We start from the raw sequence: 17576 nt of genomic DNA, 5'->3' as shown, positions 1-17576 counted from the left end.
GAGTTATTTCCCTTTGTCGAACTCTTCTGTATTTGTGATGTGCAGTGAAATGGACTTCTCTTCCTATGGGATCCTTAATTCCTTCAAACCATTTACACGATAAGCTGGAACCACAGACAATGTATGTTATGAGGAACATTTCATTTAGGCTAGTCCTATGGGAATCCAGGTTAGAATAGGTCCTCAGTACCCCTTGCTTGTCGTAAGAGACGACTAAATGGGATGGTCTGCAAAATCCGAGGCCCCTTGTCATAACAGGTGTCACGATAAAGACCCCTTCCTATTCAAAGACTGTAAGCACCAAGCGTAGGCCTAAAATTTGCAGCCCTTCACCGGCAATGGTGACATCTCCATATGAGTGAAAAATTCTTAAGTGGGACGTTAAACAGTATACAATCAATCATTTAGGCTAAAGTTGGTGCGTGGGTTTTACATTTTCGTTTCCAGTGTACAGTTTCTGAAAGGGAGAGTTTTTCCTTTAATTAATAGAGAATTCACTTTGATGACATCACAGGAGGATGGAATTACTTTAATAGGGAGTTCACTTTCATGACCTCTGAGAGGCCATTTTGCGGCGACTGCTATTTTGAAGATGCCATTTTCAAGAGCTGTTCTCACAAGATTTGATTTTTCTTACCTCCCCTATGGCGCCTTCATGTGCAGTTATCTCCCATCTTTCTATGATTTTGTTCGTGTTGACAGAATATGCTCTAGTGTTTCTGCAACATTCGTATATAACGTGCACATTGGGTCATTTCTGAGTCCCCATTTGTGCAGACTAGTGATGTACTAGTCTACACGAATCCACATGTTAGTTACAGAAAATAGGTAAAATTAGGATTATGTCCCCTAGATTTCGCTCCATTTTAGAAGTACCACTCTTGGGTATTGTCGGTTTAGCTCATTCCCCTTTTGTATCATGTCTGCCGCGTTTTTTTTTAGTCTTTTCCCTCCTACTGAATCTTTTTTCCACACTTTCTAGCATCTTCGTTATCCCACCAAGGCTTGCCATGTCACATCCTTCAAATTATAAAATGTTTACAATGATACCATCTTGTTTAATTATTTTACTGCTTCTCCATATTTTCATTTTCTTCCTGTTTTCACATTCACCTTTGAACCTAGGCCTGTTTAAAGTTTCCCAATTTATGTGACCTTCCGCTCTCTCTCTCTTGCATCAATGCTTTCTGTGGCTTCTGTAGCTTTGTTCCTGGACATTAATACACCCCTTTGGTACTCCGGGGCAGGTGAGGGCCACTGCCTCTTTCTCTGGGAAAACGTCGTAGTGTTAAATATACATGTATGATCTTCCTAAAAGCTCTGGATAGCTTGATTTGTTGAGCACTGAACTGTCATGTCAGGGAAGATATATTTTTATTGTTTGCTGCAAATGTGCTGCGAGTTTGCTGCAAACAAGTCTGTGTACCAGAGTTGTTTATCAGCAGTGTGTAGCTAATGTAATGTGCTATTTTCTGATGTTGATATATATGTGTGTGTGTGTGTGTGTGTGTGTGTGTGTGTGTAACATTTTTAAGATGGCAACATATACATTTTCTTTGGTTACTGATGAAACATATCAAATGGAAATTAATCATTTTCTAGTTTTAACCCATAATACGGCAAAGTCACATGGGGCGTAGCTACCTTAAATCAAAGTCACATGGGGCGTAGCTACCTTAAATCAAAGTTAACCGTCTCATTATATAGATCCTTCATTGATATTCAATCTTTGATATATCAACATTCCATACACTCTACAACAGAAGGGGGATACAATGTCCCAGAAATTAAGAAAGTGCATTTTGAATGAATATACAGGTATATCCCTCTTGTGCACTCCAAGGAAACAAAGAATTATAGGGACTGATTTATGTTTGACTTCAGCGTTCAGTAAGAGTTGTCTTTACTTACTTGTAGTTCAGTTCACATGTTTTACTCTCTACTTGGCGTATTACAACAAAAGTTAATGATTGATTAAATACATGGTTTATTCTTCTGGATACAAATGCCAAAGATCTGAACTCCTAAAATGTCTCTTAGAAAATTGCACTGTGATTCCTTCTATATCGGGCATCATGTCATGCCAACTTAGGAATTTAATAGAAAGGTCTTTGTTGTCTCTTAATTAAGTCTAACAAATATAGTTTGGAGACTTATTGTTCTTGTTTTCATTTATTAAGGTCTTCCAATGGTTCTTGTTCTTTTTTCCAACGCTTCAAAATGTCTGCAGTCGTTCTCCGTATTCCATTGATGAAAGTATTAGATATTCAAGGATATGATCTAGGCTTATGCAGTCTAGTTGTGCAAAAATGTAATTTTTTGTTTTCAGATTGAAAGGGGTTAGTAATAGTTCCTTAATCCATGAATCTTTCATGTAGTTACTCGAGCCACTTCGACAAAGAAAGGAAAATCATATTGTTGCAGAAAGAATTTGCCCTCTGCTGTTCGGTTTTTAACTTGATATTAAATTCAAACCTTTTCAATATCGACGAAATAGCTTTCGCCTCCATACTTGTCCATTGATGTAAATACCACCTTATATGGCATATGCAAATGACTTGACAATCGGAAGTTGAAACTTCAGTACATCAAACATGGTGCACAAATATGAATCGAGAAATTGGAATTTATCGAAATTGTTGTAAACGGTAGAATAGAGCCTCACAAATCATAAGTTGCAGTTTGTAAATTTATATATTGACTAAGAAATATAGAATATCATTTTATTTACGTAAAGAAAGTCAGGAAATGTTTAGAATGAGCGCAAATGTTGCGGGAGTGAATCACTCCCGCATTTGCACCATTACGGAGATCCTAAGGAGTTGTAGCCCTCTCCCTAAAAAAAAAAAAATCAGAGAGGGCTACATATCGCAGCTAACATGTATCTATTAGGGGTGAAACGATACAGTGCCTTCTCGATTCGATTTTCGATACTTAAGTCTCGATTCGATGATTTTCGATTCGATACAGTAGCATGTACCAAATTCTTTATAATGCTAAGATTTTTTCATGTTTCGTTGTATTTATTGCTCTCTGCAAATAAATTCTACATAATGTAAAACGTTTAACATAGAACAACACTCTTATCACTTGTCCTAAAGCCGAAATTATGTCGCCATACCCAGGATTTATACATTGGGGGTGCATTTTTCAACTCGACTGCGTCCATTTTGATACAGCAAAGTTTACTCGTATGTTGATTGGGCAATTTTCAATTCTATTGGCTAATCAGAAACCGTGTTATCAAGAGCAATATGTGTTATGATTTTAAAACCGTATCGAACCGAAACAGACCCCGAATAAATCGAACATCGAATCGAGGCTACTACATCGCGATTCGGCGCATCGCGTTGCATCGTTTCACTCCTAATATCTATGTAAAAATGTGATCCCCTATTACCCCCAGGGGCCATGATTTGAACAAACTTGATTCTGTACTATGCCAGGAAGCTTTCATATATTGTGGCAACAATCTACCCCCCCCCCCCCCCGGGGGGGGGGGGGGGCATGATTTGAACAAACTTGAATCTGCACTATGCCAGGAAGCTTTCATATAAATTTCAACTCTTCTGACTCATTGGTTCTTGAGAAGATTTTTAAAGATTTTCCCTATATATCTATGTCAAAATGCGATCCCCTTTTACCCCCAGGGGCCATGATTTGAACGAACTTGAATCTGTACTATGTCAGGAAGCTTTCATATATTGTGGCAACAATCTACCCCCAGGGGCCATGATTTGAACAAACTTGAATCTGCACTATGTCAGGAAGCTTTCATAGAAATTTCAACTCTTCTGACTCATTGGTTCTTGAGAAGAAAAATTTTAAATGACCCCCACCCTACTTTTGTGATCATTTCTCCTTTGAAGGGACATGACTCTTTATTTGAACAAACTTGAAAGCCCTTTAACAAAGGATGCTTTTGGCCAACTTTGGTTATAATTGGCCCAGTGGTTCTTGAGAAGAAGATAAAAATGTGAAAAGTTTACAACGCCGCCAACGACGACAGACAACGCTTCGGCTCAGGTGAGCTAAAAAATCCAAAAAACTGATAATTCATGTTATTTTTTTAAGTCCAAGGGCCATAACTTAGTGAAAAATCAACGAACCAAGACGAAACTCGAACTTGATTTGTAACTTGTTATGGCAAAGCAATGTACCAAATTTCAAATAAATATCTGCAAGCACGTAAAAAAAAAAAAGTCCGTAAAACTAATAATTCATGCTATTTTTTTTAAGTCCAAGGGCCATAACTTGGTGAAAAATCAACGGACCGAGACGAAACTCGAACTTGATCTGTAACTTGTTAGGGCAAATAATGCACCAAATACCAAATGAATATCTGTAAGTACATCAAGTAAAGTCTGGAAAACTATTAATTCATACTATTTTTCTAAATCCAAGTGCCATAATTTATTGAAAAATCAACGGACCAAAACGAAACTCAAAACTTAATCTGTAACTTGTTATAGCAAAGCAATGTACCAAAATATCAAATGACTATCTGCAAGCACGTCAAAAAAACAAGAGGCCCATGGGCCACATCGCTCACCTGAGTCACCTTGGCTCATATCTGAAGACTTTCCATATATATTTGCATGTAAAACCGTAGTCCCTATTATGGCCCAAACTACCCTTTGCAAACTTGAATCTACACTATGTCAGAAAGTTTTCATGTAAAAATCAGCTTTTCTGGCTCAGTGGTTCTTGAGAAGAAGATTTTTAAAGATTTTTCCTATATATTTGTATGTAAAACTTTGATCCCCTATTGTGGCCCCATCCAACCCCAGGGGCCCATGATTTGAACAAACTTGAATCTGCATTATGTCAGGAAGCTTTCATGTAAAAATCAGCTTTTCTGGCTCAGTGGTTCTTGAGAAGAAGATTTTTCCTATATATTTGTATGTAAAACTTTGATCCCCCCCTTGTGGTCCCATCCTACCACCGGGGGCCATGATTTGAACAAACTTGAATTTGCAATATGTCAGGAAGCTTTCAGGTAAATTTCAGCTCTTCTGGCCCAGTGGTTCTTGAGAAGAAGATTTTTAAATGACCCCACCCTATTTTTGTGATTATCTCCCCTTTGAAAGGGACATGGCCCTTCATTTGAACAAACTTGAAAGCCCTTCACCCAAGGATGCGTTTGGCCATGTTTGGTTGAAATTGGCCCAGTGGTTCTGGAGAAGAAGTCGAAAATGTGAAAAGTTTTAACAGACAGACGGAAGACAGACAGACGACGGACAAAACGCGATCAGAAAACTCACTTAAACCTTCGGTTCAGGCGAGCTAAAAAGTCCGGAAAACTACTAATTCATGCTATTTTTCTAAGTCCAAGGGCCAGTGAAAAATCAACCGACCGAGACGAACTTGAACTGTAACTTGTTATGGCAAAGTAATGTACCAAAATATCAAATGAATATCTACAAGCATGTAAAAAAAAAAAGTCCGGAAAACTTAATTGCAGGACTGACCGACAGACAGATGGACGAAGCGCAAACCTAAGTCCCCTTCGACTTCGTCGATAGGGAACTAATAAATAAATAAATCCACGAACACACACACACACAAACAATGGGCCGTAGCAGTGACAATTTTTTATTGTGCCAACGCCTGTCGTGACACGGGACCCTTATTTTCAAGGTTTTGTCCAAAAGACCATCACTACTTCTAAATGCCGAGCGTTTGGCGAAGGAACAATCACTATCTTAACGTCTCAAGTTTGATGCGATCGTGACACGAGCGGGACTCGGAACTCATGACCTCCTGGTTACGAAGCGAACACTCTACCACTGAGTGGTCCGTGAGGATAGCAGGGATAAAGAGAGTGGTCCGAGAGGATAGCAGGGATAAAGAGAGTGGTCCGAGAGGATAGCAGGGATAAAGAGAGTGGTCCGTGAGGATAGCAGGGATAAAGAGAGTGGTCCGAGAGGATAGCAGGGATAAAGAGAGTGGTCCGAGAGGATAGCAGGGATAAAGAGAGTGGTCCGAGAGGATAGCAGGGATAAAGAGAGTGGTCCGAGAGGATAGCAGGGATAAAGAGAGAGGTCCGAGAGGATACCAGGGATAAAGAGAAAAAAAACATAAAGCAACATCAAACAACAAGTTTATTTTTTAACTTTCGTATACTTTATAAATACCTTTGTCATGTATATGAAGGTAAGCTTTGATCTGCATATTAATGCGTAGTGATATCATAAATATTACAAATTTTCCAAAAATGAAAGAGAAGCTTTATAAAATGCATTTGGACATTACAAACAAGGCTTTATAATATTTATAATAGTTAAAATGAAAATAACATTATGACATGGCAAAGCAATAGATGTTTCTGTTACAGATATACATGAACGGTCGCAGATTATATAAAAGAATTGTACATAGATTTAATAAAACAGAACAATATACACGATCAATGCTTGAAACAATGTTCCTATCAATTTCATACTAAAATCATATTCATAAATCATAATTTTAAAAATCATGTGTAATCAAATCAACAAAAAGGGTGCACAACACACAAAATGATTATAAAACATAAATGATAATTGCCATATTTAAAAAATATTGGAATTCTGATCTTTGACATGTAGAATTATGGTAAAATACGGCAACACTCAACATTAGACGAACTCAAACAGACTAACTACTCTAGATATTATGATATGTTGAATACTTATAATACTGTCTGTCTGGGTTTTCTAACACTGTTGCATGTGGTCGTTTAAAAGTTTGTAACTGTTTACAGCATGGAATGTTTGTTTACATTAGCAACGACTACCAGTCAGCTTTACATCCGGGGAACTGGTCAGATTCGATCATATTGCAGTCAGCGCCATAGAGACGAGGAGCTATCAAAGAGGTCAAAGGTAATGTACACGCAAAAGGAATGCCAAACCCAGGCGGACAGTAAATATGACATGTGCCTGGCTCAGGCTGTAAAATAAATCATTTCTTACTTACTCATATATCAAACATTTCAAATATGCATGCACCATTAAAACGGGTATTTAAAACCTTGAAATAACTTGATTGTAAAATTTTAAAAACTTTGGTGCCCACATCTTCGTCTTCCAAGTCCTGGGTGTGCATTCAGATCTGGGTCCTACATACGCTTATACCGGCCTAATTCCTTCTTGCAGTTTGGACAGGTATGGATGACGTCTTTGAGGGAGTCAATACACAAAGCAATGAAACAGAAAGGCCATAACCTAAAAATAATTCAAAACATTTTAATTTTAATAACCACAATCTGAATTATATCGTTGTCAGTGGCGGATCTAAGGGTAGCTAGGGGCGCAACCAGCCCCCCCACCCCCTCTAAAAATTTCAAACTTAAGGTAAATCGTGGTATCTTATTTAGAAACATGTACTAAACAATAAAAAAAAAAAAGCATTAATCTCTTCCACTACCGGAGAAATAAATGACAAAATATTCTAATTTCTTGAATCACTTTATTGGGAGCTAGAACTTATAATTTTTTCCAAAAATTCTTAATTCGTCATTTTAACAATTTCACCCTATAAACCATGATAAAAAATAGTACAAATGACTAAATAGGAGAATCTGTCAAATCCAGGAGCTTCCGGGGACTTCGTTCCCTGCACCCCCACCAGGGCTTTGCCCTGGACCCACTGGGGGGCCTCATGGCGGCTCCAGACCCCCTGTCTCATAATGTGGTGCCCCCCGTAACCACAATTCCTGGATCCACCCCTGGTGGTGTCGTATCACTAGTTTATATATTGTACATTCCTGATGCAGACGACATACTCTAATCCATGGACTAATGAAATGTAACTAGAAATATTTCAATGACATGCTTTTATTTGATATGATTAAGGTATATGTACATGTACTCTCGATCCCTTCAAAAATTTCAGTTATTCCACTTTTAAGAAATTATGATCACTTCTGAAAGTTCTTAACAAGAAGCTGACAGGCTTTATCGGTCACCAGAGTATCAGTTAAAAGTACATGTATCACTAGTTTATGAAATCTAGAAAAAAATATCCTGTTCTGAATATCTAAGCTAAATTCTAATACTTGTATTCAGCAAAGCCATAAAACAAGACATGTTCTTAAAACTTAAATGCCTCAAAAGTGCATACACTGATGAAAGCCTTTACATAATAATATAATGTACATTTAATACAATATAACTAATTTAGACACATCATAGAGTAAAAATCCTGGGGTTGCGAAATTCCCAATTTTGGTACATCCTTTTCTGCTTTTTCTAAATATGCATTTAGTTTTTCTACTGTATCAGTAAGCTTATGGAGGTGTGCTACACCAGAGAAATTTGGTATGGATGAAAAGTAGAGGATATGTACAACAATATTTTGAAATTGAAAATTTTCAAATTTACTTTATTTGTAAAAAAAAAAATAATAATAAATGTAGTTTTAGTAGACTGTTTTCAAAGTAATCTGGAAAAAAATTGAAAACTCCAGCTGGACTCGAACCCGGCCATGATCTACAGTTCAGCAGTCGACGAGCTAATCTACTGAGCTTGTCGATGATTTTTATTCATTTTTTTGTGAATAGGCAAATATTTCTGATATTTATAATTTCATTCATGTTTTTAAAGAAAGTCTACAAATATGATGATGCAGAGTACCTTCTTAAAGGGACTGATTCACGATTTTCCCCAAAATTTTGTTTTTCACTTTTAATGATCAAAATCTACTGTCTAATATGTTTAAAAGATTTCACATGAAAATTAAGGTTATACATTATCACAGAAGCTCATTTTAGTGAGTTTATTATTTGTTTTGTAAACAAAGATTGTGGTATACGAAATTTTCAAAAGAAATGGATATTGATCAAAGTTTATCATATCTTTCACATTTCAACCTTTCTTTAGGTAAAATGTGTCATCTAAAAGTTAAAATTTGTGACTCTGTAGAATTAAGATGCTTTATATTACAAAATTATTGTTTCACTGGTTTGTTTGTATACATTAAAAGACTCGAGTCTTTGTTTACATAACACAGATTTAAGGCTAAAATATTGCTTTTATTCTTGCATTCAGAAAGTCAAATTAAATGAGTTATACTTTTACTGTTTAACATCAAAAATGAAAAATATTTTTCTCAAAAATCATGAACCAGTCCCTTTAAATAAGTCTTCAAATGATAACGACAATAATCACTATAACACTTTAGCTCCATCTTTCTAAATATCCATCGAGTTTGAATTTAGTATCAATAGCACTAAAGAAGATGTTATTTAAGTGTTTTTACCTGCACATTCTGATATATTCATGTAGTTTCAATTTAGTATCAGTTTCTTAAATGTTTTACACATAAATACTATATATACCAAGTTTGGCCCCACATTGGAGTCAGATCCTCTACCTCATCATGAAACTTAAAATTTTGGTAGAGGCCTTCTGCTCTACATCACTATGTATTTAGCTTTTCTTTCACATTTGTGGTTGCAGAGTAGAAGATTTTTGAAAAGTGGTCAATTTTTGGCAGTTTTTCCCTGTCCCTAAGGCCCCAGTGTGCAGGAGTCCTGAAATTTTCAGTTTATATTCCCCTTGTTCAAAAGATGCTTTGTACCAAATTTGAAAAGAATTGGATGGTAGTTATCAAGAATATGTTCAATTGTCAACGCATGATGGATGTCGCATGACGACAGACCAATTGCAATAGGTCATCAAGGTTTCCTCATGTGTTACATTCATGTATCTAATAATGGTTCTCTAAATTTACATTCAATTCACAGCTATTGGATTATTACTATCTTTGAGCAAACTTATAAGTTATTATGAACTCAATGATTGCATCACAATTCTGAAGTTGAAAGGGGTGGGGACCAATGGGGAAAAGGGGTAAAATTTTAAATCCCAACCCATTCCCTTTCGCCCATATTATGTAAGGAAATTTTAAAGGCATTTAATGGAAATTTGATAAATATGATACATATCCAATATTGGACACAAAATGTATGTTCTGAAAGGAATTTTCAGCCCGGTATTTCTTACTCACACATAAAGACATGTACACATTTTCTTAGAGCCCGGTATTTCTTACTCACATATAAAGACATACACGTTTTCTAGGGGATGAACATGATGATGAAAACATATGACATCTTAAATTCTCTGTTCACATAGAAAGCCTAGATTGCTCTCTATTCCCAAAAGGTCACAAACCCCTAATTTTATGTTCATTATATGGAGCATATAATTATAGATTTACAGACACATGCAACATAAAAACATCTATTTCTATAATTGTGATATCATTTTTCTTTAAACCTAAGATTTGTTTTTATTTTTTAAGATTTCTTCCAGGCCTAATCCTACTTCAGTACTAAGGTACAGCTCATTGATGTAAAAAATAAATATGTGAATCAAATTCGCTTTACATCGGTGTTACATAGACTGTTACATAGATGCTGACGGAGTATTAACTGTTGTTACCCTGAAATTCACGAGTCATTGTTTTTATAGAGGGTAATAGTTCCCTAGCCATCACTAATACTAACCGAAATCCTTACAATGAAAATGACATTCTTAGTTATCAAGAGTACTGCAAACGGTACAATATACGCCTGTTAGACCTTCAGTGCAATATCTGTATCCATGTGAGAAAAAGTCCAGGAAACTATCTGACTTACTTACTATGGTGCACAAATCAGATAATCAAGTTGAAATGTGAATTGATTATGTATTAATTAATTTCTCTGAGAGGGAGGTTGTGACAAAACTTCAGGGTAATACCTGTATTGACATTACCAAACAAAAATCTGAAAAACTGCTTGACCTACTTTTACCTCTAAAGTAGATCAAGGTGCACCGATCCAGCTGAAATGCAAACTGAACTTATTATTCCTCTGAGAAGCTTGTGTCTAAATTTCAAAGCAATATCTGTATCCATAACCAAAACAAGGTTTTCCTACTAAATAACACTATGACCTTGGCCTTGAAGAAAAAAGGCATCCTTGACTTGCCATGAGGAGTATGTGTACTAACTTTGATAGTTCGATTTGTATTCTATACCTACAAGGTTTTCCTGATACTTTAACTTCGACCTTAATTGAAAAACAACAGTCATCTTCCTCTCATCATGGTGATCAAATGCACCAAGACTTAGTTGTAAGATCCTGGAGTTTGCGGTTCATTTTGAATTTTACGTACGGACAGACATATGGATAGATGATGCCATACCATGTGTCCCGCCTTTGATAGGAGTGTAAAACCTCAACATTGTTACTCCAAGTAAATTTTGGTCTGTTTTTAAAACTACAATTACATCTACATACAGTGCAGCTGTTCTTCCATTTACTTAAATATAATTGCTGTATTTTCGTTGCAGTTTTATTTTCATTGTATATTTGTATATACATATGTATGATAAACATCTGTGAAATTTTAAAATTACATTTAGTGCACTGAAGAACTCAACAACAATCCTTTATATGTTTTAACAGCCATAAAATAAATACATTAATTTTTCTATGTTCAAAGGGTACAACTCCATCAAAAATCAATGAACCAGAATAAAACACGAATTCAAACTGTAACTCATCAATATACACCAGCGTACAAAAAATCAATTCGATATTTCAAGGCATTTAGAAAAAAAGTCCGAAAAACTGGTTTTAACAGTAATTTTTCTACGTTAAAGAGGCACGACTTCATAAAAAATCAATGAACCAGAACAAAATTCAAACTCAATCTGTAACTCATCAATATACACCAGCAATCAGAAAATCAATATCTCAAGACGATAAGAAAGAAATCTGCAAAACTGAAGGATGGACAAGGGTGAAAGTTCAATTTAAAACTAAAAATGTTTGTAAGAACCAGCTAATAAGTACAAAAGGTGCTTTACCAGAAACAGGCAATCAGAACACACATGCACCAAGCAAATGTTCCCAGCTCCACTCTCGTGCCAGTCACGATGTCTGCCTGACACTGCGGACATCTGATCTGCACCGGATATCGTCCGAACTTCAGGACTCCCCCGGGGTACCCTGTAGGCTGCTGGACGACCACTACACCTGTAACCAGAGCAGGAACAAAGTTAGCAGTTTTTGCTTGTGTCTTTATCAATACATGATAATAGAATCAGACTCAATGTGAACTTTCTTTGTGAACACGGTAAATTTACTGTCATCATTTTCATGAACTAGTCAAACTTGAAATGCATGCATGTTAATGACTGAATTACGCTCCTCTGAGACCATGAATCTGAGCAAGAATCCTCAATTTAATATAGCGAATTTTGGAAAATATTGAAATGTCCGGTGGTCTGTGACCTACTTTGTTGAACTTGTGGCTGGTAGCTCTGGGGGTATCCTGGTTGACTGGGGAAACTTTCGGGATTCACGCTAGGATAGGCAGGAGCTGAAATAATATGATAATCATAGAATATACTTTTAAAGGTAACCTTTCAACACAACACATGTATTACATTATCATTGTCACATACCTTGCACAGCTATGCAAATCTAAAGCAATACATTTCCCTGAGGAACCTCACAAATGTGTTTCATCAGAATTTCAGCGATCCAGGGTAATATTTGTAGCTATACAATACCTTATGCATGCTCCAAGAATTATTTCTGACCACAGTTACTATATCTCTCTCTCTCTACCATGGCTGTCCCATACGTAACCCTCACCCTAACACCTTTTTCTGCTGTAGGGCTGAAGCCCCATGGCAATTTTTGACATTAAGTTCTGGAAACAACAGAGTCAGATGGGGAGATTGACTGGGGCGGTACGCCTGATTGTAAAACTGTTGATCTACACTGAAGACATTTCAGGCGGGTAGATTGACTGGGGTAGTACATCTGCCTATAGGCTATAAGACTGTTGATCTGCACTGAAGACATTGTCAGGCGTATAAGACTGTTGATCTACACTGAAGACATTTCAGGTGGGGAGATTGACTGGGGTAGTACATCTGCCTATGGCTATAAGACTGTTGATCTGCACTGAAGACATTGTCAGGCGTAATATATAAGACTGTTGATCTGCAATGAAGACATTGTCAGGCGGGGAGATTGACTGGCCAGGGTTGTACACCTGATATAATACTGTTGTTGGATTATACACGAGGTACAGCGTAGTCTCGAGATCTATATAATCCATGTCCCTGTGCTTACATCAGTAAGCTAGTCATACATGTGTATTTGTCCAATAAAGTTCAGGCCACGTCATATATAATATTATCTTAAAAGGATTGTTGCGATTTCATTGGTAGATGTTTGTTAAGGGAGTGTTCATTACTTTGTAGGTTACTGGATAAGTACACACTAAATATCAAAAGATTTATAACACACCATTCAACTTCAACACTCTGGTGATGAACAGCCATACCTAAGTGGTTTTCTTTTAATTCATACTCATTTTAATTTCAGGATTTATAACTTTTTGTTCCTCCAAGAAGTTACAATTCTACAATCACCAATTAATTACAACGTACATCATTCTAACAAATCCAAAGCTATCATATACTGGTATTTCCTTATGCTCATTGAGGAATTATTTCAAAACATCATACAAATTCATTTAGAAGAGATTATTGAGGTTCTCTGAAAGGTTTACTTTTCTTATAACCTAATGAACATACATGGTCAACATCAACAACAATAGATCAATACAACAACCCCTCTACTCTTTTCATGCGGCTTTTGTCAGAAATTCGATTTTCATCATCGTGTTTTCCAGTGCTGATTAACATTAATGAATAATAGTTCAATTTCAGTAAGCAATCGGCAATCTCCTTAACACTTTTACAGCACAATTCCAAACACACCTACGTAGATATCAGCATACCTGTTCAGGTGTGAGGTGATATATGTAGGTCAGTTAATTTTCACCTTGTGACTAGAGATTTATGTACCATCAAAGCAAGACTACAATGTTATATATAATGCCACAGGATCTGGTCTATTAAATGAGGAAAATAAAATGCAATGTTGTACACTGAAATGCCAGTTCTTCATACACTGTTATAATGCACTACCTGGTGAAAGAAATAAAAAAAAATACTAATAGCTATTGCTTTCAAATATTTCTCATGGATCTAGGTAACCATGGTAACAAGACTGTACATTGTAGTGCGGAATACAAAAGGTGGAGCTATGTTGTACGTCATGCAAATCTTAACACGATATAATTATAGTACATGTAACACTGAGAGAAATATACATGTACTTATATACGTATTAATAGACAACTATGTGCAGGACTATAGCAGAAAACAAGAGGCCCATGGGCCACAATGCTCACTTCAGTCGGCTTTCCTGTTCTTTGTCAGCAGATTTTTACCCTCTTTAATCCCATGACAAACTTCGACCCCAACCTTGCCCCATGAGTTATGATTTTGTCAAACTTTTATCTACACAACATGGGAATGCCTCAATATCAATGACTAACAATTGGACTTTCTGTTCTGGAGCATCTTCGCTAGCCAAGGGTGACGATACACGATGTTCCGAAAAAGGAACACTGTGTATCGTCACCCTTTGCTAGAGAAGATGTTTTGGTGAAGAAGATTTGTTTTAAACATTTTAAAAGATTTTCCTCCCTTTTAAATTTCATCGCCGATCTTTACAGCCCCAAGTTTTAACACAATTTGGGCACATTTGCATATTGACTTGATTCATTGTGGCCCTGCTACTCTTGGAAAGATTGTTTTAAAATGTGTAAAATTTAGAATCTCTATTGAAACCCAACCCTGGTCAAATAAGAGTCTGCAGTGCAATCATAGCAATGTTACTAATCATGGCCAGTGGTTTTTGATAAGAAATTTTCAAAGATTATATATAGAGAGAATATTGCATGCTAACACCCACATCATCTGTCATATCAGCCTGAGTGGCCCCACATCAGCCCGAGTGAACTACTCAACATGAAGTGAGAAGTACATTTGTACATGTGGATTACTGTTTTTAGAAGTTTGATATAAACAGGAAGTGCATGACAGAACAGAAATGAACATCCGCCATTTATCACTCAGTCTGAAAGGAATAGGACATATCAAATTTCTAAGAAATGAGAACAGTTTTTATCACTCAGTCTGACAGAGGAAGGGGACGGGACACATCAAAGTTCTAAGAAATGAGAACTGCAGTTTTTATTGATATTCTGTGTGTTGTTGGTCCTGCATGCAAAAAGGAATGAATTTCATCATCCATTAATACTTAATACAAATATGAATGAATATTTACTAATTATTATGAGATCTTAAATTCCCCATTTTCTCTCATGAAATTTATTTGCTGAGGTAGTCTAAGAGTTGATAAAGAATTATTATCTAAAGTTAATATATTTCTTTGGTTTGTAACAGGGAGGGAGAAAATGCAACAGACCAGACCGGGATTCGAACCCGGGCCCCCTCAATCTCCAGTCGGTGCTCTACCAACTGAGCTATCTGGCCACCAGCGATCGAACCTGACTGACCGCTACAGGTTGAATGTTTTTCACTCATATTGAGACTTCATCACCTTTAGGTCAGGTGGCACTTTTGACTGTAACAAAGAGTTTTCTGGTTTCTTTATCATGCCAACACTCCAACATCTACAGTGACACTGGACCTCCACTTTTAAGATCATTATCCAAAAGGCCCATCATGCCCTTCACTTCTAGTGCAAGTAGATAAGTCTTACTGCCTAGGTTTTAAACATCTTAGATTAAGATTCAAACCCAGGACCTCTAGGTTGCAAAACAAGCACCCTAATACCACTTGGCCACCACAACCAGTTAACTTGAAATCAAAATGCACACAAAGATATAAATCGTTATACATTTGTATGTGTACATTGTAAATGTTTGTTTACAGTTTATATATTTGAAACTTCGCTCTGCTGATTTCTAAGCCCTGCATGAATTTAGTTTAATGAGAGAATCCTCTACAGCAGGAGAGTGGTCCAAATATCAGCAACTTATAGATCTATGTATTTTAACTGACATTATTGTGAATAGTTGCAGGGATTTTTTTGGGGGTATGTATGGGTTTGAAATAAGGCCCCATTCCAAATGCTAAAAAGTAGGTATTTTCCCCAATTTTCGCTTTGAAATACCCAAACAATGAAAACATATCCAAGCTGGGAAGCCTTATTTTTTGTGTATCTTCTTCACAGGTCCACAGATTATAATTTTGGCTTCAAAATTGTTAGTAAACCTAATTTTTTGGCCTCTGCTTATTTGAATAAGGTAAGCTTGACCAAACTGAAAGTCAGAAGGGGTCCAATCATATGCTGTGCCTAAATGCACTCTGGTTTGGTTTATTTGCTATATCTTCATAAGGAATTTTTTCCCCAGTTTTTAGCAAATGTCACTATTTTTCCCAATTGGAAAGACCCAGGTTCTTGAAATTATGACCATAAAACCCTCAACTGTTGACCTAGATATGTTTTTGTTTACATAGGTTCGTTTAAAGCAGATTTTTTTCAAATTACAAGTTAATTTTGAACACAATAAAACAGTTTCTAATGTTTGTCACGTCTCATTTTGTTTAAAACATGATATTTTCCATCAACAAGTTATATTGTTAAGCAATCTATATGTAAACAAAAACATGGCACGAGTCTTGTTTATACATAACAAAGATTTGTGAGCTCTGTATCTCTCTTAATTTAACTCAACAACTGACATTCAATTCTTTCCTGACAATAAGAAAATAAAACTTTAAAAAATCTATTCAAACTCAAATTTGAAAACTCGTTTGTTTGGTTTTTTTTAGGAAAGAAATTCTTCAAGAATTGTCCTCCTTTTTGACCCCATCTTTTAGGAGATGTATTTCAGAAGTATGGTAAACCCCAGGAAGGGTATCTAGAATTTAGTAAATTGATAAGTATAGTCCTAAAGAAGATTGTTGAATCTGTGATAAATCCTAATAGGATATCATAAACAAACAGCACTCTGGGGCTAGCTATGTTGATCAACTTTTCAATGCTTTCACTTAAAAACAAGTCTGTAACACTATTAAAGACGTACCCTGTCCTTTCTCGGTGTACGCTGGTGGTGGACTTTGTGACATAATGAGGGAGATTTTCTTTGGTGAAGACCTGTTCAGGTAGTGGTTGTTTTACACGAATCAATATTTCGCAACTTTCACTTCACATTCATGTGACAGTTTACATCGATTTTTCTTCTTCGGCAAACCTCGGTGAGTTTCGTATAGCGATACATAGGTTGTCGGAGATTTCGACCCTAATGAAATTCGGACCACAGAGGATTTGAGATGTGCTCGTCATTGATTTACTGGTCAGCATTTTCTTGTGATTTCCAGCTCTTGCCAAGCTGGAGTTTCTTCAAAACAATACTAAATCTGATTTTATAATGATACATACTACAAGAGTATTAAAAATATTTAAACAAATAAGTAATTAATTTCCAACTTTGGGCCCAGTGCAGAGTGCCTATTTTAAAGAATACAAAGTTCATATACATCTGAAGCGGTCAACCGGGTTCGCTTGCCGGTGTCCAGATAGCTCAGTTGGTAGAGCACCTGACTAGATATTCAGGGGGCCCGGGTTGGTAGAGCACCTGACTAGATATTCAGGGGGCCCGGGTTGGTAGAGCACCTGACTAGATATTCAGGGGGCCCGG

At 36.5% G+C, this 17576-nt stretch overlaps 1 protein-coding gene and 1 non-coding gene across 2 annotated transcripts; both read right to left on the bottom strand.

Annotated features, from left to right (window-relative positions):
* Positions 1-6087: 6087 nt before the first annotated feature.
* Positions 6088-17155, bottom strand: LOC125645849 (LITAF domain-containing protein-like). Its single transcript, XM_048871715.2, has 4 exons — positions 16962-17155; positions 12276-12359; positions 11845-12013; positions 6088-7208 (listed from the first exon to the last, which is right to left on the bottom strand). Exons 1-4 carry the CDS (start codon positions 17002-17004, stop codon positions 7103-7105), a joined length of 402 nt encoding a protein of 133 aa, XP_048727672.1. The 5' UTR covers positions 17005-17155; the 3' UTR covers positions 6088-7102.
* On the bottom strand, positions 15331-15402 carry Trnas-gga (transfer RNA serine (anticodon GGA)). The gene has a single exon. It is a non-coding gene; the product is annotated as a tRNA-Ser (tRNA).
* Positions 17156-17576: the final 421 nt, after the last annotated feature.

The sequence above is a fragment of the Ostrea edulis genome, chromosome 6 (assembly GCF_947568905.1).
Source record: "Ostrea edulis chromosome 6, xbOstEdul1.1, whole genome shotgun sequence".
NCBI classification, from domain to species: Eukaryota; Metazoa; Mollusca; class Bivalvia; order Ostreida; family Ostreidae; genus Ostrea; species Ostrea edulis.
The sequence above is the reverse complement of the archived record's forward strand: the minus strand, read 5'-3'. Positions and strand labels throughout refer to the sequence as shown.